Source organism: Artemia franciscana, chromosome 3 (assembly GCF_032884065.1).
Source record: "Artemia franciscana chromosome 3, ASM3288406v1, whole genome shotgun sequence".
Lineage (NCBI taxonomy): Eukaryota > Metazoa > Arthropoda > Branchiopoda > Anostraca > Artemiidae > Artemia > Artemia franciscana.
The window spans coordinates 20,546,750-20,572,562 of NC_088865.1; the positions used below are offsets into that span (position 1 = coordinate 20,546,750).

The window sequence follows — 25,813 nt, forward strand, 5'->3', positions numbered from 1 at the left end:
AGAGATCAGGATGAAACTTGGTGGAAAGAATAAGCACAAGTCAAAGATAGGTGACTGACATAACCGGACCGGATCCACTCTCTTTGGTGGAGTTGGAGGGGGGGGGGGTAATTCGGAATAATTAGAAAAAAATGAGGTATTTGTAACGAACGGGTGGTCAGATCTAAATGAAATTTGATATATAGAAGAATCTTGTGCTTTAAAACTCTCATTTCAATTCCGACCAGATCCGATGACATTGAAGGGAGTTGGAGGGGGAAGCCGGAATTCTTGGGAAACGTGAAATCGAGGTATCTTACGAATGGGTGATCGGGTGTCAATGAAAGTTGATTTATAGAAGAATTTTTTGTCCATAGAGATCTGGGGACATAGAGGGTTGGAGGGAGGAAACAGAAATCTTGGAAACCGGAAATCTTGGAAAACGCTTAGAGTGGAGATATCGGGATGAAGCCTGATGGGAAGAATAAGCACAAGTTATAGATACGAGACTGACATAATTGGTACGGATCCGTTCTCGTCTGGGGAGCTGGGGGTTGTTAAATTGGAAAAGTTAGAAAAATTGAGGTATTTTAACTTAAGAACGGGTGACCAGATCTTAATGAGATTTGATATTTAGAAGGAAATCATGTCTCAGAGCTCTTATTTCAAATCCCGACTAGATCTGTTGACATTGGGGGGAGCTAGAGGGGAAACGAGAAATCTTGGAAAATGCTTATAAATGTCGTAGATACGTGACTGACGTAACCGGACTGGACCCGCTATCTTTGGGGGAGTTAGATGGTGGGGTTCAGTGCTTTAGCGAGTTTGGTGCTTCTGGACGTGCTAGGACGACCAAATTGGTAGGCATGTCAGGGAGCTGTACAAATTGACTTGATAAAGTCGTTTTCCCCGATTTGAACATCAGGGGGGCTAAAGGGAGAGGAAAAATTAGAAAAATTGAGGTACTTTTAACTTGCGAGTGGGTGATCGGATCTTAATGAATTTTGATATTTAGAAGGACTTCGTGACTCAGAGCTCATATTTTAAATCCCGACCGGCATTAAGCCTCTGATTTTTCTTTTAAAGTAATCTATTGATTTCTAGAATTTTGCTAGAACTCATACCATATGAGCTCTTGGCTCTTCCGACCTCATCACAAGTGCCATATGAGCTCTTAGCTCTTGTTTAGAGTTTCGGTTACTATTGAGTCGGATCGTCCCTTACTACAGTTCGTTACCACGAACTGTTTGATTAGATGAGTTCAAAGCAAATGTAAGACAATAAAAAAATAAACTAATATATTTATTTAACTTTATGATCTTGCTAGGCAAAAGTAGATGAGTCTGTTTTCTCTTCCAGATACAAACTAAACCTACCTCTCTTATATGTTTACCGTACCAAAGAACCGAAGATTCGAGTATGGTATTGAAAAAAAGGCCAATTTAAAAAGTATAAAATCGTAACAGCCTTACTTGTCAATAGTTGACTGCGGTAGTGATGCCTCTATTCGTTTAAAGACACACATAGCCACTACTTCCTTCCTCCTTTAATGATTTAAGTTGAACAGTGACCCTTCAAGACACATGTGTTATTAAACTTCTTCTAGATGCAGACACTTGTCACGTCATAGGGAATCCTTATTTTTGCATGTTACATCGTAGAGAATGTTTAGAATTTCTGGACATATTACATAATAGGGAATGTTTTTTGAGAGATGTCTTTTACGTCACATGGAATGTTTTCCAAGAGATGTATGTGTCTGTTAAGCTATAGTTTCTTTTTAAAAACCCGCGAGGACCAGGGAGAAAAGTTCAGGGCTCCTTTAGCCCCAGGATTTCTAAGATTGTTCTTTCAAAACCCTTCAGGACTTTCTTTACGTTAAGATTTCTAAGATTGTTCCTTAACACCTTCAGGGCCCACTATTGGGGAACCTTCAAGACGCCAAACCCTAACGAGCAATTCCAATGGAGCCCTCTAGCATCCACTTTCATCAGGCCCCTAACCTAACCACCAGGGACCCTAATATTCAATTTCACTGGGGGCCTAGCATCCAATTACAACAGATCCTTAGCATCCAATTTCACTGCGGAGGGGGCATAGCATCCAATTCCATTGGGGGCCTAGCATCCAATTTCAACGGCCCCCTAACCTAACCAACGGGGGGGGGGCTAGCAAGCAATTCTTCCCAGCAGGCACTTGTTACATAAAGGGTTTTGTTGACTTTGACTGTTACGTAATAGGACTTGATAAAGTCCGCAAGTCCGCATGTTACGCAATGACAATGTACACGTGGGATGGTAAAAATACTGTAAGAGATATCATTTTCTTCAGGATTTTTTTTCTTAAAAGCGTTTATTTCACGGAACTTTTATATTCTAATGATATTTGGCCGGATTAGAATTTGGAAGGGCTATTTCCATCCAATAGAACTGCGCCCTAGACAGCTGGACCATCAATCTATTTCTATATTATGTTCCAGGAAATAGATTCTAAATATACTTTTGACTGTTACGTAGTAAGCGGGAAACCCTCGGTCGTAACTGAGGAGGGGGGGCACACACGCGGATGTTACGTAATGACGATGTACACGTGGGATGTTACAAAATACTGTAAGAGATATCATTTTCTTCAGGCTTTCTTTTTCTTCAAAATGATTTTTTCAGGGATCTTTATATTCTAAGGATTTTTGTCCCAATTATGATTCGAAAGGGCTATTTCCATCCAATAGAACTTCGCCCTAGACAGCTGGACCATGAATCTATTTCTAATATTATGATTCAGGAAATAGATTCTACGAAATAACCAATTCCACATGCGGAGAACTCCCATGTCCCGCTTACTAGAATGATTAAGCTATTGATTACCTGTTTCCTATTATTGCAATATGTGACATGCAGAAGGAAAATCGATTACTAGAATTTGGCTGTACTTGAAGTGCACCTGTTTGCTCAGTAATACTTTAGAAGGGTATTATATACCAGAAAAACGATTTTTCACTTTTTAGTAACATATGACATATGATTTAAAACTATATTTTACTCATTTTTCCTTGGTTTTATTTTCTCTCGATTCCCAGTCCTTGACACTAAATTACTGATACACAATACCCTCTAGCACGCACTATCACACATATGACATTTTTCGGGCATTTTACTACAAAAATTTGTGTTTAAAAAAGAATCGATCATTTAAACTTAATGAAAAAATCCTCATTAGTGTTTCTTCTGATGACTTCTAGCAATTTAGGCCAGCGTGGCACAATGTATCAATCCTAAGGACAACCTTCTGGCGCACAATATTACACATAAGGGTTTTTTCAAGCTTTTACCCTCAAAAGAAATTTATAAACTAAAAAACAGCCATTGTTTTTTATTTGAACAGAGGAAACTTGCCATTTTATTGCTATATTGTGATGTTCCATGGCAATTCCAAGCCTGTCACACTCAATGGCTGACAAACGACACCCTCTACGCATATAACATTCTACCCCTATCACCCATATAACATTTCAAGGGTATTTTCCTGCGAAATGTTCGTTTACAAAAGAATCGATCTTTTAAACTTATTTTCAACATTTCCCTCTCAAAGTAAATTTATCAATAAAAAAATGACCATTTTTTTTTCTTTGAACAATGGAAACTTGCCTTTTAGTAGCTAGATTGCGATGTTCCTTGACAATTCCAAGCCCGTGACACTCGATGGCTAACAAATGACACCCTCTAGGAAGCTTTATCACAGATGACATTTTTCGGGCATTTTCATGTAAAAATATTCGTTTACACAAGAACCGATCGTTTAAACTTAATGGAAAAAAAAATCCCCATTAGCGTTTCTTCTTATGACTCCTTGCAATTGAGACTAGCGTGGCAAAATATGCCAGTCCCCAATGAGACCCTTCTAGCGCACATTATCATACCTAAGGGTTTTTCAACATTTTCCCCTCAAAATAAATTTATAAACAAAACATGACCATTTTTTTTATTTGGACAGTGGAACTTGCCATTTCATTGCAAGATTGAAATGTTCCATGACAATTCTAAGCCAGAGACATTCAATGGCTGACGAATGACACCCTTTAGCAAGCACTGTCACTCATATGACGTTTTTTGGGCATTTTAATGCAAAAATATTTGTTTACACAATACTCGATCGTTTAAACCTAATTAAAAAATCCCCATTAACGTTACTTCTGACGACTTCTAGCAATTGAGGTCAGCGTGGCACATTGTGCCACTCCCAATGACACCCTTCTGGCGCATATTATCACACCTTAAGGGTTTTTTCTAGCCTTTGCCTTTAAAATAATTTTATAAACAAAAGAATAGTCATTGTTTTCATTTGAACAGCGGAAACTTGCCGTTTCATTGCTAGATATCGATGTTCCATGACAATTCCAAGCCAGTGATACTCAATGGCTGACAAAAGAACCCTCTAGACAATATTGTCAGACATATGGCGTTTCCCGAGCATTAAAAATCCTCATTAGCCTTTCTTCTGATGACTCCTAGTATTTGAGGCCAACGTGGCACAATGTAACTCTCGATGACACCCCCTGTTGCACATTATCGCACCTAAGGTTTTCTCAACCTTTGCCCCTCAATAATTTTTTTTAAATAAAAAATTACCGTTGTTTTTTTATTTAAACATTGCTAAATCGCGATGTTCCATGGCAAAATTTTTTCGAGCATTTTCCGGCAAAAATATTCGTTTACACTAGAACCGATCATTTAAACTTAATGAGAAAACCCATTAGCGTTTTCTTCTGATGACACCTAGCATTCGAGGCCAGCGTGGAACATTGTCCCACTCCCAATGACACCATTATGGCACACTTTATCATACCTAAAGGTTTTTTCAACATTTTTACTCAAAATAAATTAATAAACTAAATTAATGTAATGACCATTGTTTTTTATTTGAAATGCGGGAACTTGCCATTACATCGCTAGATTTCGATATTCCATGGCAATTCCATGCCTTTGACACTCAATGGCTGACAAAAGACACCCTCTTCCAAGCAATATAAAAAAATAACATTTTAAGGTCATTTTCCTGCAAAATATTCATTTACAAAAGAAATCAATCGTTTAAAATTATTTTGGACATTTCCCCCTCAAAATAAATTTATATACTAAAAATGACCTTTTTTTATTTGAACAGTAGAAACTTGACTTTTAATAGCTAGATTGCGATCTTCCATGACATTTCCCAACCTACTACACTTAATGGCTGAAAAACGACACCCTAGAGCAAACACAATCACATGTATGACATTTTTCGAGCAGTTTCCTACAAAGATATTTGTTTACACAAGAATTGATCTTTTAAATGAAAAATCCCCATTAATATTTCTTCTGATGACTCCTAGCATTTGAGGCCAGCGCGGCACGATGTACCACTTCTGAAGAAACCCTTCTGGCACACATTATCTCACTTAAGTTTTTTTATACATTTTCCCCAGAAAAATAAATTTATAAACTTAAAAATGACCATTATTTTTATTTAAACTTGTTGCATGCTGATTTTTGTAAGTTAAACTTGCCGCATGTTTATTTTTCTCTTCGTAAAACTGATTTTGTTCTTGGGACTTATTGCGTGCTGATTCTTTTCATGGAACTTAAAGCATGTTGACTTTAATTGTAGAACTTGTTGCGTGCTGGTTTTTTTCGTGAAACTTGCTGCATGCTGATTTTTGTTCGTGAGACGTGTTATATATTGATGTTTCTCCCAGTGAAACTGATTTTATTCATGGAACTTCTTGCGTGTTGATTTTTGTTCCTCATAACATATATATAATTAATCGCGAAACTTATTTTGTTCACGAAACTTCTTGCGTGCCGATTTTGGTAGTGGAATGCGTACCAATTTTTGTTCGTAAAATAGGTTGCATGTTCATTTTCTCTTTATGAAACTTGTACGATGATTTTTCTCCCTATGAAACTGTTTTTGTTCATGTAACTTGTTGCGTGTGGATTTTGTTCACGAAACTTGTTGCATGCTAATTTTTGTTCACGAAACTTTTTGCATGTTGATTTTTTTCCATCGTGAAACTTGTAAATCGACTGTTCTCCTCGTGAAACCGATTTTGTTCACGGAACTTGTTGCGTGTTGTTTTGTTCGTGGAACTTGTTTCATGCTGATTTTTGATCGCGAAACTTGATTTTGTTGCATGTTGATTTCGCTCTTTCTAAAACTGGTACATTGATTTTTCCTCATAATGAAAATTAATTTTGCTCATGAAACTTGTTGCGTGCTGATTGTTGTTCGTGGAACTTGTTGCTTGCTGATTTTTGTTTCTGAAACTTGTTGCATAATGATTTTTCTCTTCGTGAAACTTGTACATATATTTTTCTCCTCGCGAAACGGATTTTGTTCACGGAACTTATAGTGTGGAGCTTGTCGCGTGATAATTTTTGTTCGTGAAACTTGTTGCATGTTGATTTTTCTCTTCATGAAACTCGAACATTGGTTCAGCGTAGGGATAATTTTTCAATAACATGAAACTCTTGGTTGAAAAGATGCATAGGTATTTATCAAGAACATGGAATAAGTTTCTTTTTCCTTTTATGAAAAATGAGACATCAAGACTAAGTTTAAGATGTCGACTTCCTGAGATTGCCAAAAAACATAAACTATTTGATTTAATAAGTGAGTCACCATCACTTTATACATATAAAAAGAAATTTAAAGAGACAGTTTTTTCTACCTATAGTAGCGGGGACTGAAAGTAAAGTGATTTATTTATAAATTAGTTTATAAGTCCCATCCGTGTCTCCATGAGTCAATTTTTTCCCGCTTCTTCTCTCTCTCTCTCTTTCTATATGTACTCGGTGTGAGTTATTGAGGTGTAATTCCTTCTTTTTTCTCTGTATACGTAACAAGCACCTGCATCTCGAAGAAGTTTAATAGCACCTGCGTCTTGAGGGGGTCGCCGTTCAACTAAAATCATTAAAGGAAGAAAGGAGAAGTGGCTAATGGGGTATTTAAACGAATAGACACATCACTAATGACGCATTAACTGACGCATCACTAATGCTTTCATTCATCCAAAAATATTTAAAATATTTAATCCATAAATAGACGAAACACAAGATGAAAAAAAGATATTGTAGGAGAAATTGCAGTTTCATGAGGCCACAGGCATGAATATCACCTTTCCATTGTTGCGTCCCTGATTAACTACTAACATACAAAATGTGATTTTTTTTTTATATATATTAACACAGACAAAAAAGAAGAAAAAGAAAATACTGTGAGGTTCGTACCAGCAAAAGAAAAGTTGTGCTACAATAGAACTTCGAGATCTTCGTTTTTTGTTTCTTCCTTTTTGCCACTTTATAGATGTTAATATCTATAGTTTGACCACTGGCGTCAAACTTAAGCTTCATGACGAACAATTAACCTTCAATTGTATTTTTCAATATTACTTTTTAGACCGAAATTTGGAAACAACATAAAATTAATAGTCAACTATTATATTGTCGCACGGCTATATCTTACCTTCGAATCAAATCCCTCTTATTTTTAATAGCCTTTCTTAAGGGTTCACGTAGTCCTATTTGAACAAAATCTTGAAGCTCAGAATAAATATGTCTTCTAATGGCGTCATTAAAAACTGTTTCCATTCGAGCCATCAATACTTGCAAGCTTTTAATCATAGAAATAATTTCAATCAAGGCGTATTTTTCTTCGTCTGAATAGTTGTGACGGGTGGCCTGAAAAAATAAAAATCGAAATAAATAACAGCTTAATCATGCCGAGGAAAACCTACGACTTTCTGAATAATTGTGTGTGTGATGGGAATGCTACTGACAACCCCTCAGAGTACCGATTTACTTATGGTCAAAGGAATATTGCACTCCTCCTCCGCCAAATACTGCTCAAAGTTTCACCTTTTACTGCCCACAATGGAGTTCCTACTTTTTCCAAGAATGTTGTTAATTTTTCTCATGAAATTCAAATTCCTACTGCTTTTTGTTTTGCTTCAGCTAAATACCAGAGTACATTATTTTTGGTAAATTATTTGAGGCTTTATTTTTGGCACAATCAACATGAACTTTCTTTCATTATAGCTCTAGAAAGTGAGATCAGCCATATATTATTTGATTTGGTTCTTTATTGTTTACTTATTAATTTTTTAAAAAGATATTATTGTCAAATTTATTTAAAAGATATTATTGTCAAACCTACAATTATCTTTAACCAGTTCCTCTAAAAAACATCTATAGTGTGTTCCTGATCCTTCCAAAGAGCCCCATGTTTTATAGCCATACCTGACCACTGTCATTACCATGACTTCTAGTATCTTAATCTTAGATCTAAGACTTCTCTTCCTGTTCTTCCAAACTGTAAAAAAAACACAAGCTACATCATAGCTGCAGAGATGATGGTGTATGGCGGCATCATATTTTAAAATTGTAACCTAGAAAAGAGTCTTTACTGCATCCGTCATTCCTGCTAATATTGTTACCTGGATAAGTAAAAGTGTGTGATCAATTTCACCGTCATCTAACACCACATCTTAGTTCTAATTTATCTTCAAGTTCAGTAGCATAGTCTTCTTGACATTATTTTCTAAAGTATTCTCGCATTCCGTACTCTTAAAACTTTTAGAATACATTGATTTTTGTTAATATTTTATGTCCACTAAATCACCTTAGAAAACCTAAGTCTAAAAACTTTTACGTTCTTATCTAATGCCTTGCTTCCCCGTCACCTTTGCTCTGTTCCTAAGAACAAAGTGGATACAAAAAATCACATGAACAGTGTAGAATAAAATCTTGTTATATTCTGTCATATTCTTGTTAATCCATGTTATATTATGTCATGTTATATCCATGCCATATTCTGTTTGTGTAATTTATTTGGGTGATTAAGGCCGTGATTAAGTGAACTAATGGAACCCGAAATCCCATGTTTACTTGTTTTTTGCCAGAAAGAATCGTTTCAGATCGCCCTTGAGACCAGGTTGACAAGCTGGTATAATTAACCTGCTATTTTCGCCAATGAATAAGTGCTATTTGAAGGGTTTTTGACAATCGATGGTCTCTTGAGAACTGATAACCAGAAGGCTACCCGAACTACAATTTTGAACAATTAATCACGGCCTTAATGCGTTTTTGTGTTTATGTTATAAATTTTAATTTTGTTTTATTTGTCATTTTCCATATTTCTTTTCCTTTTCTTCTCTGATACTCTATTTATTATTCTGTTTACAACGGATAATAAAAAAAGTTAACATAATTTAATTCAAAACCAAAACCGAAAGAAAAATAACCTTGGAGCCCTTCAACGTCCCATACATCTCCCAGCCTAAATTGGCATTCTACAAAAATTTTAGGATCGCCATTTTAATGAGAACAGTCAGCAGGTCCAAAATGTGTTTCCAAGAACATTATAAAGGACGACAATTTATGAAAACAGAGAATACTTAAGAGGTGTCAAAACCATTAAGTTAAGAGCCCTGAATAAAAGGTAAGTAAAGAGTACTATGTAAGTCCTGAATATGTAAGTAAAAAATATGTTGTCGGACCAAGGTCATCTCACGGAAGGGAGTTAGAAACTTGCGCAAATTAGAGTATAAACGCTACATTTTTATACACTAGAAGGTAACGCAATTCATCTTTGTGTTCTATCACTGTAATCTAGATTGTTTACCCAATGGTTCTAAATGATGATAAAACGTAATGACACAGCCTTTAAATACCAGCTGAAGTAATAGCAGCTGGAGTAGAAGCTCACAGTAAAGCAGCTACAATAAAGCTCACAGTAGAGTGACCCACAGCCAATAGCAGTCTAAAAAATTGAAAAAAAAAACAGCAAACATGTATTCATATAGATTTTCAAATGTACAAGAACCGCCATTTTACATTGATACAAGAATCAAATATTTCGTGGTTACGAGCTATAAGTAAGGAGTGATTAGCCCAATAGTAAACAAAACTCTACGAAAAGAGATCTTGGTAACAATTAATAGATCCAAATAATTTGCTTTTTATGCTGATTCCAAATATATAAAGATAATTAAGTTTAATTTACGAATCAAAATCTACGAGCCCAAGAAAATTTACCTCATTTTCAGAAAGGTGGGGAAACGCCCCCAAACAATCGAGTGACCCCAATGAAAACTACGCCATCAGATCTAGTGTATCAGAAAATACTCCTGTCGAGGCTTCAAGCTCCTATCAACAAAAACGTGGTATTTGTATGTTTTGTAAGATACGTGTTTTTTTTCCAGGGGTGATCGTATTGAACCAACCGTTCCAGAAGATCTAGAAGAAAGATCACAGATACGTGTTTACTATTTTTTTTTCAAGTGGTGATCGTACTCAAACAATCATTCTAGAAGATCTAGAGAGGGTTCTTCCAAACAAAAATCAAGATCTAGTGACTTTTTTAAGGGATCAAAAAGGTTGAAAGGGAATAGTCACCCCTCTCGCACGCCTTTTTCTTCAAAGGCATCTGATCAAAATTTTGAGATTGCCAATTGATTCAGCATAGGTGAAAGGTCCTGAAACTATGTCTCTGGGGAAGACATCATGGCTCCTCACAGCCCCTGGAGAGAGGGGTGTAAGTTGTACAATTTGCCCGTTGTTTGCACATATTATTCATTATTGGGAAATATGCGAAGAACTTTTCGAAACATTTCTCTGCAAGGTTAATTTTCAAGGGGAGGGGGATACATAAAGAGGCTAAGGGGGGTTGTTTCTCAATTTCTTCAGAATTTATTTACGGATTTCTTTTCTTATTAGATTCTCTTTATCTTCTTAATTTCACACATGGGGAGTTTTCCAGGGAGGAAATGTCCAGAAGAAATTTTCCTGGTGTGAATTTTCGCGGGGAGAGGGGATTTTCAAAGAATCACATTCGAATTATTTTTATATGTATTACTGTCTCTTTGTCCCCTCAGTTTTACGTGTGGGGATAATTTTCTAAAGAAGTATTGTCAGGGGAAGATTTTTCTGATTTACTGCGGGGACGGGATTTTTTTATTTCCAGCGCGTAGGCAATTGTCTGATGAAATTTTCCACGGGAGGAACTTTCTATGGGGGGGGGGAATTTTGAGAAAAATGATCCATGGAAGGACGGGGGGGGGTCAGCATTATTTGAAAAATGAGCAGAGATATACATATTATTTTTTTTTTCAAACGAAAGTAAAGAGAATTTTCCAGTAGAAATCGTCTGGTCGAATTTTGTGAAGAGAACTTTCAGCGAGAAGGAAATTGTCGGGGGAAATTTGATGCGGAAGGCATTGTACATGGGGAATCTCCCCCAGGAGGAATTTTTCGTCAGGTGGGGAGTTTTCTGGGAGTAATTTTCCGCGGAGGGGGAGAGAGATTTTTTGGAATGATTAAAAAAAAACAGCCCCAAATTACATAAGAAAAATGTGTTTGTTGAACTGAAAGTTAGGGACAAATCTTAAAAAGGACAGAAATTATTCCAAATATGAAGGGGCTGCCCCTTCCTCAACACTCGCACTTTACACTAAAGTTTGAGTTTTTTTTACAATTCTTTAAGATGCACTGCTCAAACACATGGGCCGTTGAATTTGAATGAGAAGTGCTTTTAAAGAACTTTAGACTTTAGCAAAAACTTTCTAGGACAAGTTGTACATTTCCTGAAAACTAATTTTTTTAATCATTTAACAATCATGAAAGCTATATCCAGGATCTGAACTCCTTTTTTCACTTTAAAAAATTTTCTTCAATTAAACCCTTTTCAACTTTGTTCTTTTTTTTTTTTTTTTTTAGTGAGAATGATGATTGTTATTAGATTCGAAATTGTGTTCAGCTAATGGAATTTATCAAACAAGAAACGCAAAGGTCTAAAAAAGGTACGAAAATCACATTCATGTAGGTGTAGACACACCAATAAAAGAATAAAAGGATGGAAAGTAACTAGACATATCATTTTCATTTACCCTTTCGTACTCTTCAGCATCCACCGGACATTGATTGTTCTGATGATGATCAGTAGGATGCAGCAATTTCCAAGAATATAGTTCTGTGACAACAGTTGTCCATTCCGAAAGAAGTTGAAGACCTCTCAAAGCCAATTCGGTAAGTTCCCTCTTTTCCTCAGGAGTCAGTGTTTCTTTATATGTTGTTGTTACCTGCAGAAAGATGGCATAAAATTTAATTACATTATTACTCAATAAAAAAAAAATTTCGTTTCACGCTAAAACCCGAGAAAAAAAGAAAATGGAAAAATATCAAGGACTATGAATGGAATATAGCCTACTACCACAAGTGTTATTATGGTGGAAGAAGAAAAGAGAACTAAAAAAGAAAGAAAATATTTTCATCCCAAAAAATAAATTGAGGCATAAAATAAAATTTAATTAGTGTGACTGAATTAGTCAACTTTGTTTCACACCAAAGCCCACGAACGAACGAAGAAAAATCTTAGGTATTGGCTCGCTCATACTACTACTACTACTAACCACTTACCGCAGTACCAAGTCGTCTGAAGCCAACACAGCTACGCACATTCCTCCTCCTTCCCAATCCGTCCAAAGCCTTTCTCTTTAGACCCTCCCAGGAAGTACCCATTTCCTCAAATCTTTCCTTACGATATCCTCGAACCCCAACCGAGGATGACCTACAGTCCGTTTAGCCCTAGACGGTTTGCCAAAAAGGGCAATCTGTCATTCTTGATCCACGGAATGTGCCTTGGAAAGCAGGATTAAACCACACTTTTTGTCCAGCCTACTGTTTAAAATACGGTCAGTCAGTCGGGTAACTCACTAAGTGAGTTGCAACCTATAGAAACCAGGTTAATGTCTCTATAATTACCACGCTCACTTTTATCACCTTTTCTATACAGGGGTTTAATTAGGGTTTTATCTAAAATCGCTATATACTTCTCTTTTTTTAAAAAATCATACCTTATTTCAAACCTCACAGTCACCACATTTAAGAAACTTTTTTACCACAGTATCAGCACCCGGACCCTTAGTTCTATTACTCCTTTTAGTATTATCACTAATTATTCCTTACATAATAAATCTTCTATCCAAGGTGTCACATCTTTCTCCTCTACATCTTCTCCTGTAACTCTATCTTCATTTAGCACATTCTCAAAATGTTCTACCCATCTCTTTTTAACTCTTTCCTTATCACTAATTGTGGCCCCGTTTGTATGTTTAATTGGGACAAGTCCAGACAGACCACTCCCTCTCAAATTACTGACATGCCAGTAAAATATTTTACTATTAAGTCGTCGAGCTGCATCTTCTAAATCCTCCACAATTTTATATATGGACTCCACTTCACATTGGCTTAGTTCATATTTTAATACTTTCTCCACTTTCTTTACATTCATTTTATTTTCATCACTCAGATAATTCTTGTACAAGCCCTTTCTCTTCTCTATTGAGCACAAAGCATTTTCGTTGATGTTCCTAGCTGCGTTCCTAACTTTCTTCCCCAAGACACCATCAGCGACTCCACAAATCATTTTTCTAAATTATCCCGTCCATCTTCTAAATTGTCAAATTCTAACTATCCAGTTTAGTATTCAACTGTTCCTGGAAAGTGTATCCTAAATTCTCATCCTAGAGTCTACCAACGTCACAGCTTCCCGGAAGGTAGTTACCCTTCCGAAATTCCCGCTTTAAATAAACCCTATACACTACTAGATGGTGATCTTTATTTTAACATCAATAACAGCTCTCCTATATACCCTAGTATCTTGTATTGGTCCTGCCAGTCTATGGTTTACAATAACATAATCAAAAAGGTATCATTTTAATAGGATGTTAACTTATGAGTCATTTTACGATCAAATACTGCATTGGTTGTAACTAGATTGTTATACCTACGAAATTGCAACAGTCTGTAGCCATTACTATTTTTTTCCCAAACGAGATTTACCAAAGCTAGAATACAATTTATCCTATTTCTACCGACCTGGGCAATAAAATCCTTTAATAAAATACCACATTTATATCTGAAACCTGTCTATTTGTTCCTGTAACTGTTAGTAAAATTTATCTGCGTCACTACTATCTCCGACAGTAGGTTCTATAGGGGCGTATGCTACTAAGACTGATACTCTACACTTTTTAATCGTAAAATGAGCAATTAAAATTCTATTATTAAAACCTTCCCACCCTAAACAGGACTTGGCAGCTGCCTTATTCATCACGAGCCATACTCCCTATCTATTTAGCCTATCCTTCCGGCCCAAGTAAATAAATTCTATATCATCTAATTTCATGTTTTCTACCCAGGGATAAAAGCTTCTGAAACTCCTAATAAGTCGAGTTCGAAGCGTCTTAATTAGTTTGTCAAATTGTCGATATGATAGTTATTACTATAGTACTATTACTATATTACTATAGTACTATTACTATATTACTATAAAGCCCATCAAAACTTGTTATTCATACAGGGAAAAGAAAAATACAAACAGTCCTTGCCTGTTTTACTAAAAGTTAAATGACTTAGGGGTTTAAACATAACACTATTACATAAGTTGTTACGAGCACAAAATCTCCAAAGACTTCTATACTGGCTTCCTCCTTTTTCGTCTTTTTTTTATATTTTTAATGCAACAAATTGTTTTCCCTTTCCAAAAAATTGTCTTAGTAATACAAACTTTGTCCCAACGCAAAGGCATTTAAAGCCAAGACACTCGTTAATTTACGACCTCCATCTTACACTGTGCCACTGTAGTGTTGTGTATTTTCTGCGATTAATTATTTTTTTCATTTTTATATGCTTATATCTTAATTGACATATTTTTCCCATTGCCATTAGGAAAGTTTGTCTCTAAGCTTCATTAAACAAAAAAAAAAAAAAAAAGTTTTTTCAACTGAAAGTAAGGACTAACATTAAAACTTAAAACGAACAGAAATTATTAAGTATACGAAAGCGTTGCCCCCTCCTCAACACTTCGCTCTTCACGCTAGTTTTTAGGCACTTTTTGAGTAGGGGGCGACCCGCCTCATACACATACTAATTTTGTTAGTTTTAAATTTTAATTTTTCTCCTTATTTTCAGTTGAAAAAGCTTGTTTTTAAGATTTAATTTCTAATCGTTTTTCAAGTAATGCCAGGATACCTGGCTCCACCTTCACGAAAAAATCCCCTTCCTCAAAGAAACATCCTCATGGCAATTCAATCCAGATGAAAATTTACCCAGGACAATTACCCTTAACATCTCCAAGCCTAAAATTGAATCAATAATGAGAAAGCAATACATACAAAGACATTTCGTATAGGAATTCTGGCTAATTCACACTATGTAAAATTTCCCTTGAAAAGTTCATCCTCTAGAAATGTCCCTTTCCATGGAAGATTCTCCCCTTGAAAAATCCTCCCAACAGAAAATTCGTCCTTCCCACCCCACCCAAAAATTGTATGCATACTTCCCAATAACAAATAAAACAATGGATGAATTTTATAACTTAAAAACCTTTTCCCAGGGGCTGTAAGGGGTCATTTTATCTCTAAAGACATAGTCATTGGACAATTCAGCTATGCTGAAGAAAAAAGGTATCTCAAAATTTTGATCGGACGATTTTGAGAAAAATGGCGTGGGAGGGGGTCTTGTTGCCCTCCGATTTTTTTGGTCACTTGAAAAGGGCACTAATACTTTTCATTTCCGTTAGAATGAACCCTGTCTCAAATTTATAGGCCTACTGGCTCGGTACGATCACCCCGGAAAAAACAACAACAAAAAACAAAGAAACAAATCCGTGATCTTTCTTCTGGCAAAAATTACAAAATTCCACATTTTTGCAGATATGAGCTTGAAACCTCTATAGTATAGTAGGGTTCATTGATACGCTGAATCCGACGGTGTGATTTTCATTAAAATTCCATGACTTCAAGGGAGTGTTTCTCCTTGTTTTCGAAAATCAGACAAATTTTCTCAGGCTCGTAGCTTTTGATGGGTAAAACTAAACTTGATGAAACTTATATATTTGGAATCAGCATATTAAGTCAAGTCTTTTGATATATCTATTGGTATTAAGATTTCCTTTTTAAAGCTTCGAATACTATTGAGCCGGGTCACTCCTTACAGTTCGTTAACACGAACTGTTTGATTACCCATCAAAATACAAACAGAGATCATTGAAATATTGATCGTTTTTTCTGCGTTACCAAAAGTATTGTACTTATAAAACTTTACAGTATCATGATATGTAATTAAACAAATAGAAAAGGTTTTTCCAATAAAGTAAGGAGCAAGTTTAGAACTTAAACAAATATAAATTACTCTGTGTATAAGGGGGATTCCCCCCTTCTCAGTACCTTGGTCATTAAACAAAAGATTTTTAGCGCTTTGAAAATATCATCTTTTCAATTGCCTATTTTCTTAAAAAATTTGAAAAAAAAATAAACTCCACAGTAAAGAGTTAGAATCTAAGGAAGAGACAGCCCCCTTCATATAAAGAAAAATATGTTCAAATAGCTTTGAAATCTGTTCCTTTATTTCATTTGAAAGGCTCTTTTTTATTTAATTTCTGATTGTTTTCCAAACAATAGCCAGGCCTAACCAAGATATAATTTGTGGTACTGGTCCCTCAAATCCCTGATTAATTGCTTTTAATGTGTAAATAAGTAATTGTATATTGATTAGAACCGTCCTACGTTTAAATTTCCTATATCAATTTTGGATAAAATTTGAATATACTTAAAAAAGTGGTGGTGAATACTTATTCTGGTTAAAAATTCTTGTTAATATTAATTCTAAAGAATTTCGATTGGACGAAAAGAAGTATTATTGCTAGTATGGATGGAAATTTCGCGAGACTTTTGATCTTCTACATAACTGAAGCCATTACAACCTCTACAAGAGGATTTTCTTATCGATTAATGCACTAAATACATTTCCTTATATACATTAAAGTATACAAATAGAAAAAGAAAATAACACCATTTAAAATTGCTGAAAACTAAATTACTAGTAGTATTTGCCATCCCAAAGAAGTTTCCTGGCGGAGCCGATAATGACCTGCCTTGCCTTTTCAACCTCTGTGCTGGTAGATATGGGAATGTAGCATTTTAACTGTATAGAGAAACAATTTAATTCATTCCTACTCCCACCCTACCTCTTTCAACATTTAATTGAAACCTCATGGAGAGTAAGCAGTTTGTCCATTAAAATGTTTCTTTTTAGGAATCTATCCTACCCTTAACCTAAACAATGACTCATCCCCTCTCATTATAGCTGATCCACAATTACAATCACCAAACGTAACCTAATTTCATTACAAATAAAGCGAATCAACTTGGTAGAATCCAGTGTTACCACCGTGTGACATTACTTCTTTTGCAACTGGGAAGTCTAAAATATAGTAACTGATACTTTTAAATCAATTAGCTTCTCGGAATTTTAAATTGATTGCAAATTCGACTTTTTTGGGATAAAGTCGTAGTTTGGTACCCGAAATTGGCAGAGAACAAGACTTTCCCCTGACCTAATCTGTATGGTAACTTAAAAGAGAGCTTTAAATTTACATTTGAATGAGCTACCTTCCATTTATCTTGGACCTTCGGTTTGATACAGTCATCCTTGAAAAAAAAAAAAAAAAAAAAAAAAAAAAACATGCATTCGACGATGTTTCTTCTGAAAAAAAAAGCAAAATTCCACACTTTGAAGGTTGGAGCTTGAAACCTCTATGGTGGGGTTCTCTTATATGATGTATATAATACAGGGATTTTCAATAAGATCACTTGCTTTTTTGGGGGTGTTTCCCCTTCTTTCAAAATCAGGCAAATTTTCTCGAATTTTTTATTTTGGGTGGATAACGATTAACTGAAAGAATTTTATATATTTAGAATCAGCATTAAAGGCCAATACTGTCGGTGTAGCAATTGTCATGAGAATTTTTGGTTTAGTTTTGGTGAATATTGGTCCAAGTCACTTTTTGCTTCCAGTTTTTTTTTTTTTTTATCACAAACAGTTTGATAAGATTCTCTTATGACAACATTTTTTTTTAACCTCTTCATTTTATTTAGTTGAATAGGACAATAAAAGAGGGTCGATTTGACAGCTGGGTAGTAAGCTTAAATTTTGTTTTTCTCTTGCTATTATATTTCTTTAATATCTGAATATATAAGGAATTTAATTTCGAGAAAGAGGGGGGTGTTGTCCTGTTTGTAAAGAGGTACATTTTACATGGCCGTTATAAAATCAAAATGTGATTTCTATTCAGGCAGGATGATTTTTGAGTATCTCTAGTCCTTCTGTAAACTATTCTAAGGCGTAGAAAATTGCATAAAGACAAGTCTACACCTTTTATAATCTACGGAAGTAATAGATCTTCCTATAATTTCAGTTTGAGTTTTATTTTCTTTTAAGGGCAAATCCATAATCATTAAATATATTATTGATGAAATAAATTGATCCCTTTACCAGGAATCCTGGTCGTTTAAAATCTACTGTATTTTGTTTCACTTTGCATGCAATTTAATTGCTCTTTTTATTTGAGAGTTTTTTCCTAAAATTATTTAAAAATAAACTTATTCCAACCAAAAATTTCCTGAAATATTTTCCCTGTCACCCAACCACCGCTGATATCTCTGCGTTAGGAACCCCCCCCCACCACCCTAGAAAATTTTCTACCGCCGCCCTTGTTTACAGAAATTGTCCTTGAAGGGTTTCCGTCCTTTTTCTATAGGGAGCGGTATTAGCCCTATCTTTTTCTTTTCCATTCTTCGTTTACCTTTTCTTAAAGATGAAAAGTGTTTCTTAGTGACATTGTTTTCTAATTATATTGTGGGAACGACAGCTTGCTTTTATCTGTTGTTTTTTTTTTTTTTTTTTTTTTTTTTTTTTTTTTTTTTTTTTTTTTTTTTTTTTTTTTTTTTTTTGCCGAGTTTAATTTATTGTGAGAATTCAATAAATGTCTAATATCTATGGTTTTTGGAGAAAGTATGGACCTCTGGGCACATTTATAAATCTGAAATTACATTTTGGAAAGTCCTTGAGCCTACAACATGTGACTTAAAATACATTTTATAGCGTATGTCAGAAAAGACTGGAGCCTATCTGAAGTTGCCAATAAATTTTTTCTCTAGTAGCAATGTTTCTGTTTCGAGTGGAACGCTCCACTCAAGCAAGTAAGGAAGTAGGCATAAGTCTCAAAATGAAGTTAGATTAAAATCTAAAACGATTAAGATAATGCAACGATATGCTTAAGATATGCAACGATTATCCGGCCCATTGCCAAAATATTTTCTTAGAATAGTTGATAGAAAAATTGAAAGATCTAAAAAAAAAACATTTTCCCATCATTCTAAAACAAACCAATTTTACAATCCATTTGTGTTTGTGATTGAATAAAAAAAAACAAGTTTTTTTCAACTGAAAGTAAGGAGTAACATTAAAACTTAGAACGAACAGAATTTACTCCGTATATGAAAGGGCCTGTTCCCTCCTAAACGCCCCGCTCTTTACGCTAAAGTTTGAGTCTTTCTCACAACTCTACTTTTTAATACAGTAAAAAATTTTAGCGTAAAGAGCGGGGCGTTGAGGATGGAACAATCCCTTTCATATACGGAGTAATTTCTGTTCGTTTTAAGTTTTAATGTCGCTCCCTACTTTCAGTTAAAAAACTTGTTTTTTTAATTTAATTTCTGAACGTTCTTGAATTAATGCATGTTTTGATTTTGGCTCTCTGCACACGAATAATTAAAATAAAATTCGCATATCAATTTATTTTTTTGGCTAAATGGCACTCTCATAGTTTTGATTGGACAATTTGGAGAAAAAAAAGAAGCGGGGGAGGAGGCCTAGTTACCCTCCAATTTCTTGGTTACTTAAAAAGGCAACTAGAACTTTTAATTTTTTACGAACGTTTTTATTAGTAAAAATATACGTAACTTACGAATTAAATTAGGTAACGAACTTTTATATTCGTATGTTTTACTACGTATATGAGGGGATTCGCCCCCTCGTCAATACCCCGCTCTTTACACTAAAGCTTAAATTTTGTCCCAGTTCCTTAAGAATGCCCCCTGAATAACAAAGGCCGTAGAATAAATAGCCGAAATCACTAAAAATACTTTAGCGTAAAGAGCGAGGTATTAGGAGGAGGTGAACCCCTCAAATGCATAATAATTTCTGCTCGTTTTGAGTTTTAATGCTGCTCCTTACTTTCAGTCGAAAAAAACTTTTTCAGTTTTATTTTTTCATTTTTTTTTTAAATGCTAGAAAATCCTTCATGGAAATTCTCTTTCCCCATGACAAATTCCTCCATGGAAAGATTCTTAATAGCGAAGAACTCGTTTCTTATGCTAACCATAGTCTTTTGAAAACTGTATGAAACTATACTAAAAAAAATTTTGTACATTAATTCGTTAAAGTGAAACACTATATTAAAAATGTCAAGGGGCTGACAACTTTATAGCTGTGGTATACATAATCTTACACATGTTGTTATTTTTCTTTAATAATAAAAAAAAATTGGGTCTGGTTTTGTGTTCTGGAGCAAAGTAATCGAGTATTAGCTTCAACTTATATTGCATTTTAAAAGTAACAATACTGATTTAGTGTCAGGAAATAAAAAATAAAGTCGGCTTTAAGCAAAATCAGCGTATTTTAAGGACGTCTTTAAGAAATACTTCATTTTTTGTATTAAAAATAAATATTCCTTTGCATTTGCCATTATGATAGTATTGATTGGTCAATTATTAAGGCATTTAGTCGACGGCAGAGAGACAAAATTAATCCCACAACACTTCACACTACACAAGCAAAGTAAATCCAATTTACTTTCTTTCTTCTCCTTTTATAATAAATATATACAAACATGGTGTTAAAATCTTAAATAAATAGAAAGTTGACTCATATATGAAGCCAAGCTAAGAACGAACAAAGCTTCTCATAAATGAAGAGATCAAGCCAAGAGCTTAAACTATAATGAATAAAAGTAAAACTGAAAAGGCAAGTTACAACAAATAAAAAATTAAATTATAAAAAAAAACTAAAAGAAAACGAATACGAGTGAGGGTGGGCCTCAAAACCCACCAAGACTTGAGTTACACATGCTTTTTATTGATAGGAATATATATCTTCAAAAGTCTTCTTCTTTGATTTAAACATTTAGATAAGTCAGATTACAAACAAAAGTAAACAAATTATGTATATTATTATGCATATCTTCTAAGTTCAGCATCAAAGTTCTACAGAAACTTTAACATAGGAAGCAAATCCGTTAAATTAAACAATAAAAAAAGAAGTTATTATTGCAATACTCACCTCATTACTATGTCTTGCAAGTTCGCTGGTAAACTTCATATTCTCTTCTCGAATTTGTGGCAAATGTATCATCAAATTGGATTGAGGGCTCTCAGATCCAGGTGCACAAAGTGGCCATTTTGACATATCATAGTTCTTGGATCTCTTCACGTAATTGAACGGTGCAATTTGCATATCCCCAAAAAGAGGAACAACTTCTAAATTCTAGAATTGAATAAGAGGAGTACAACAGGGAGGTAAAAATTCACAAAACCTATTTTGTCAAAACCATTTAATTTTGTAGATTATGAAGAATTTTGAGCCTCTACTGAATCAATGAGTTTTTTTCATTTTTTTTCTTGCATATTCTGAAAATTATTATTTGATTATTTTTTTTCATACCTGGCCAAAGTACTCCTTTAAACTTCATATAAAATTACACTAGGCAAAAGAAAAAAAACATGTGATTCGAATAAGTGAATATTCCTTTATCTCCTCTATATACGCAGGAGTCTGTTTTAAGGGAAGTGGAGGGCATAACAGATAAAAATCCATAAATATTTGAATTATATAAAAAATATACGACGCTTCTAAAGATTTGGTGGGGGATGGGGGGGGGGGGTGGAGCAGCCATCTAGATAACTCCCCGTATATATGGGTGTCCCTTTGTCGGTTTTTCTTTCACTCAATTTATGCGACTCACCTTAAAGATACGGTCGATTCTATCCAGACGTATCCTCTTTTTTTGGTCAAGTTTGTAAATGCTAATACCAGCAACGTCAGAATCGAGAAGAAATAGGGCGAAGCCGATCACTTTAACAAGCATGTGCTTTTCCTCGGGCAAAAGATACATCTTCGATTCAAACATCTGAACACAAGCATTTAATACGTCACAGATCAGCTCCTCGAATCTAAAATAAGACAATATTTCAGAAACTGGTAATGCTTTGAAGATAACTATAATAAAAAAAAACTTTAGAGCCTCATTTGATTCATAAATCATGTCTATGAAATAAATACTTTGTGTGGTCAATGAGTTCATCATCAAACGTTTGAACATATGTAACTATGATTGAACTTATAACACTAGGCTTAATTTCGACAAGTTATTACTTTTTGACAAGCACATTTTGGCAAATTTGACTCTCACAAAAGATTGCTAAAATCTGTTACAAAGCTTGGAGGAAAGAAGGTGCATATACAGATTGAATATATCCGGGGAAAGTACAAATTAAATAAATAGACCAAAAGTAATCCTTGCCATGCCTGCAGAAAGGGAGGAGGGGTAACCCTCTTATATTGGTCAGATACACCCTCCAGCTGGAAAATCGAAAATTATTTTTTGAAATAGTGCTTATTTCATCTTTTGACTCCTTTCCCTCCTGCTCCAGGGAAAATAAACACTAATAGAAAGCATTTTTTAAAACATAATACGTAAAAAACGATGCATGAGTTGATCATCTTTAGTATTCCGGCCTGGTCTTTTGAAACACAAAATTAAGTCTCTTTGGTCGACAGATAAACTTCCCATTTGGACAAGCAATTTAAAAACTGAAATAAAAACGGCCAACATACAATTATTTAAATTGTCAGCTCAATTCAAATATTTGGCTATCCCAGTACCTCCTTTTTTAGACTTAATTCATTTCGAACATTTATTTTAGTTTTTAAAGAACCAGAACATCTTTCCTTGACATTTAAAAAATGATTACGGATAAGATCTTCTCGGCAAAAAAGAGAAATGAAAGAGGCGTTACTCTGAAAATATAATTCATGCTTGGGATATGGTCTACTGAAACAGAATCATAGATTGATTAGAATCTACTTAGCAATATTGAATTATAATAAAACAGCAAAAATATAACAACTTGACCATCCATAAGCAATTTTTAGGGAGAGGACCTAAAACATCGGACATGTTGTTTTTGCCTCAATTTCTTGATGCTTCTGAAAGGGTGAGGGAAAAAGATCTGTCGCTGTATTATTAGATACTGAGAGATTACTTCTACAACATTTTAAAGCAAATTCAAATTTCAACTTTTCCGTTAAAATTCTTCAATTCAAAATTCAAAAATATAACAACTTGACCATCCATAAGCAATTTTTAGGGAGAGGACCTAAAACATCGGACATGTTGTTTTTGCCTCAATTTCTTGATACTTCTGAAAGGGTGAGGGAGAAAGATCTGTCACTGTATTATTAGATACTGAGAGATTACTTCTACAACATTTTAAAGCAAATTCAAATTTCAACTTTTCCGTTAAAATTCTTCAATTTTTACCCTTTTTTTATCAAAAATAATTCAAGACTCGGATATTACCAACGAACTATCAGTATGGAGCAACGTGACTCAACAGTAACTAAAACTCTTAAAAAACAGAATTTTGATATCAATAATTTATAAAAAGAATTGGCTTATTATCCTGATTTAAAATATTCAAGATTCATTAAGTTTATTGTTCCCTATCAAAATCTACGAGTCAGAAAATGTTTGCCCGATTTTCGAAAAAGTGGCAAAACGCATTCTAAAGTCAATGAATCTTGTGAAAATCACTTACTCAGATTGAGCGTGTCAGAGAACCCTACATTAGAAGTTTCAAGCTCCAAAATGGAAAAATGAGGAATTTGGTATTTTTTTGCCAGAAGAAAGATCATGAATGCGTATTTATTTGTTTGTCTCTTTTTTTCCCAGGGGTGATCGCATCGAACCAATAGTCGAAGAGAGCTCATTCGAACAGAAATTAAGTTTTACAGAACCGTTTTTAATTGACCAAAGAGATTGTAGTGCAACTACCCCGCTCCTACGCCCCTTTTTCCTAAAAAACCGTCTTATACAAATTTCGGCATGTTCAGTATACCCATCTTATTCAGTATAGTTTAAAAATTCAGTAACTATGTCTTTGGGATAAAATAACCCTCCAAAGCCTCAGGGGAAAGAGCTATAAGTCATGAAATTTGCCCATTGTTTACATATGTATTTGTTGTTGTGAAGTATACAGACATTTTTTCAGAGGAGGGGGGGGGAAGTGAATTTACTGTATGGAGGGTTTCCCCATGGGGAGTGATGTTTCCGGGAGGGGGGGGGGGGTCAGGTTCACAGGGAAAATTTCACAGAGGGGAAATTTTTCCAGAATTCCTGTGCCAAATTCTCACTTTGCCGACTCAGTTTTACATGTGGAGATGTTAAGGGGAAGTGCCTGGGGGATATTTTGACCGGGTTAGAATTGTCTAGAGAATCTTACCGTAGGGAGAGGGTCTGACAAGAGAAAATCTTCACGGGGCGCTTTTCATGGAAAAGACTCTCTAGGGAGAATTTTAGGCTACAGAAGGTTTTTACTAGGAGAAGGGATTATTTGCAGCAAAAAATTTCCATAGAGGAGGAGGTGAGATTTCCAACAGGATTTTAAAAAGAATAAAAAATTACAGTCTTTTTCAAATGAAAGTGTGCCAAGAAGATTCTTCCACCAAAAGTTTCCGGAAGAAATTTTCCAGGGGAAATTTTCAGCTAGAATTAAATTGCCTATGGGAATTTTCATGGCAGGGGGGGGGGTATTTAAGGAGACGAACTTTCCATGGAAGAACTTTCCGTGGGGAGGAAAGAATTTTCCATGGAGGGGGAACCGGACTCCCAGGCAATATTTAAAAACGACCAGAAATTATACATAAAAAAACAGATTTTTTTTTAAACTAAAAGGAGCAACACCAAAACTTAAAACAAAAGGGATTATTAATTATATAAGTTGGGCTCCCCTTCCTTAATACCTTGCTTTTTATGCTAAAGTTTGACTTTTGTCCCAATTTTCTTAAGAACGACTCCTGAAACAAAAGGACCCTTTAATTAAAACAATTAGAAGCTTCCTTTTTTTAAATACAAAAAACTTTAGCGTAAAGAGCGAGGTATAGAGGAGGGGACACCCCTTCTAATACACGTAACAATTTCTGTTCGTTTTAAGTTTTGATGCTCCTCCCAACTTTCAGTTAAAAAACTTGCTTTTTTATTTAATGTAACAAGAGAACTACTAAAAACAAACAAAACAGTGAAAAATTCGTCATTTTACTAGTTTATTTTGAACCAGTAAATGCTAATTTTACAGTGCTCAACCCATGGGACAATAGCATCATCAAGATTAAATTAAGCATGAAAAAAAACGTGAAGTAATTCTTCACCAGGATGGGTGGACCACAATCAAAACGAATTGAAATGTTCCGAGCTTTAGAACAGATGTACTACAGATAAGTTCTTTAGGTGTTTTTTTTTCTTTTAGTTTTATCATCAAATAAGTTTATTCTGTGTCCAAGGGGCATGGGTTCCATCCCAGTTGTGACCAGTTATTTAGTTTGGGACGGGGGTCAGTGGCGTGCTTCTGTAAGATCAGCCAGAGTCGACCCAGCTCTAAATGGGTACCTAGAGAAATCTGGGGAAGGTAAGCAGGAAGGGTGTGTGAAAGCACAGGATGACTGGCCCCCAACCCCCCATTGCACTTCTTGGCTGAAGGGCCATGAAACGGAGATCAGCATCGCCAATTTGGACCTTTAGGGTCTAGTGCCGTCTTACTTACTACTTACTTTATCATCAAAACCCATGATTTAAACAAAAAGTTAAAGGATTTGTAAGAGAATTTCCTAAAAATAAACATTAA

General features: G+C 34.9%; 1 protein-coding gene across 5 annotated transcripts in view; it reads right to left on the minus strand.

Annotated features, from left to right (window-relative positions):
• Positions 1 to 25,813, minus strand: part of LOC136024994 (cytoplasmic FMR1-interacting protein-like) — a 144,758-nt gene that overhangs the window by 70,864 nt on the left and 48,081 nt on the right. For all 5 annotated transcript variants that reach the window (XM_065700612.1, XM_065700609.1, XM_065700610.1 and 2 more), the window contains exons 6-9: positions 21,877 to 22,084; positions 21,195 to 21,398; positions 11,900 to 12,091; positions 7,480 to 7,694 (exon numbers count right to left, since the gene is read on the minus strand). In XM_065700612.1, coding sequence (XP_065556684.1) covers positions 7,480 to 7,694; positions 11,900 to 12,091; positions 21,195 to 21,398; positions 21,877 to 22,084 — 819 coding nt within the window. The remainder of the gene's footprint in view (positions 1 to 7,479; positions 7,695 to 11,899; positions 12,092 to 21,194; positions 21,399 to 21,876; positions 22,085 to 25,813) is intronic.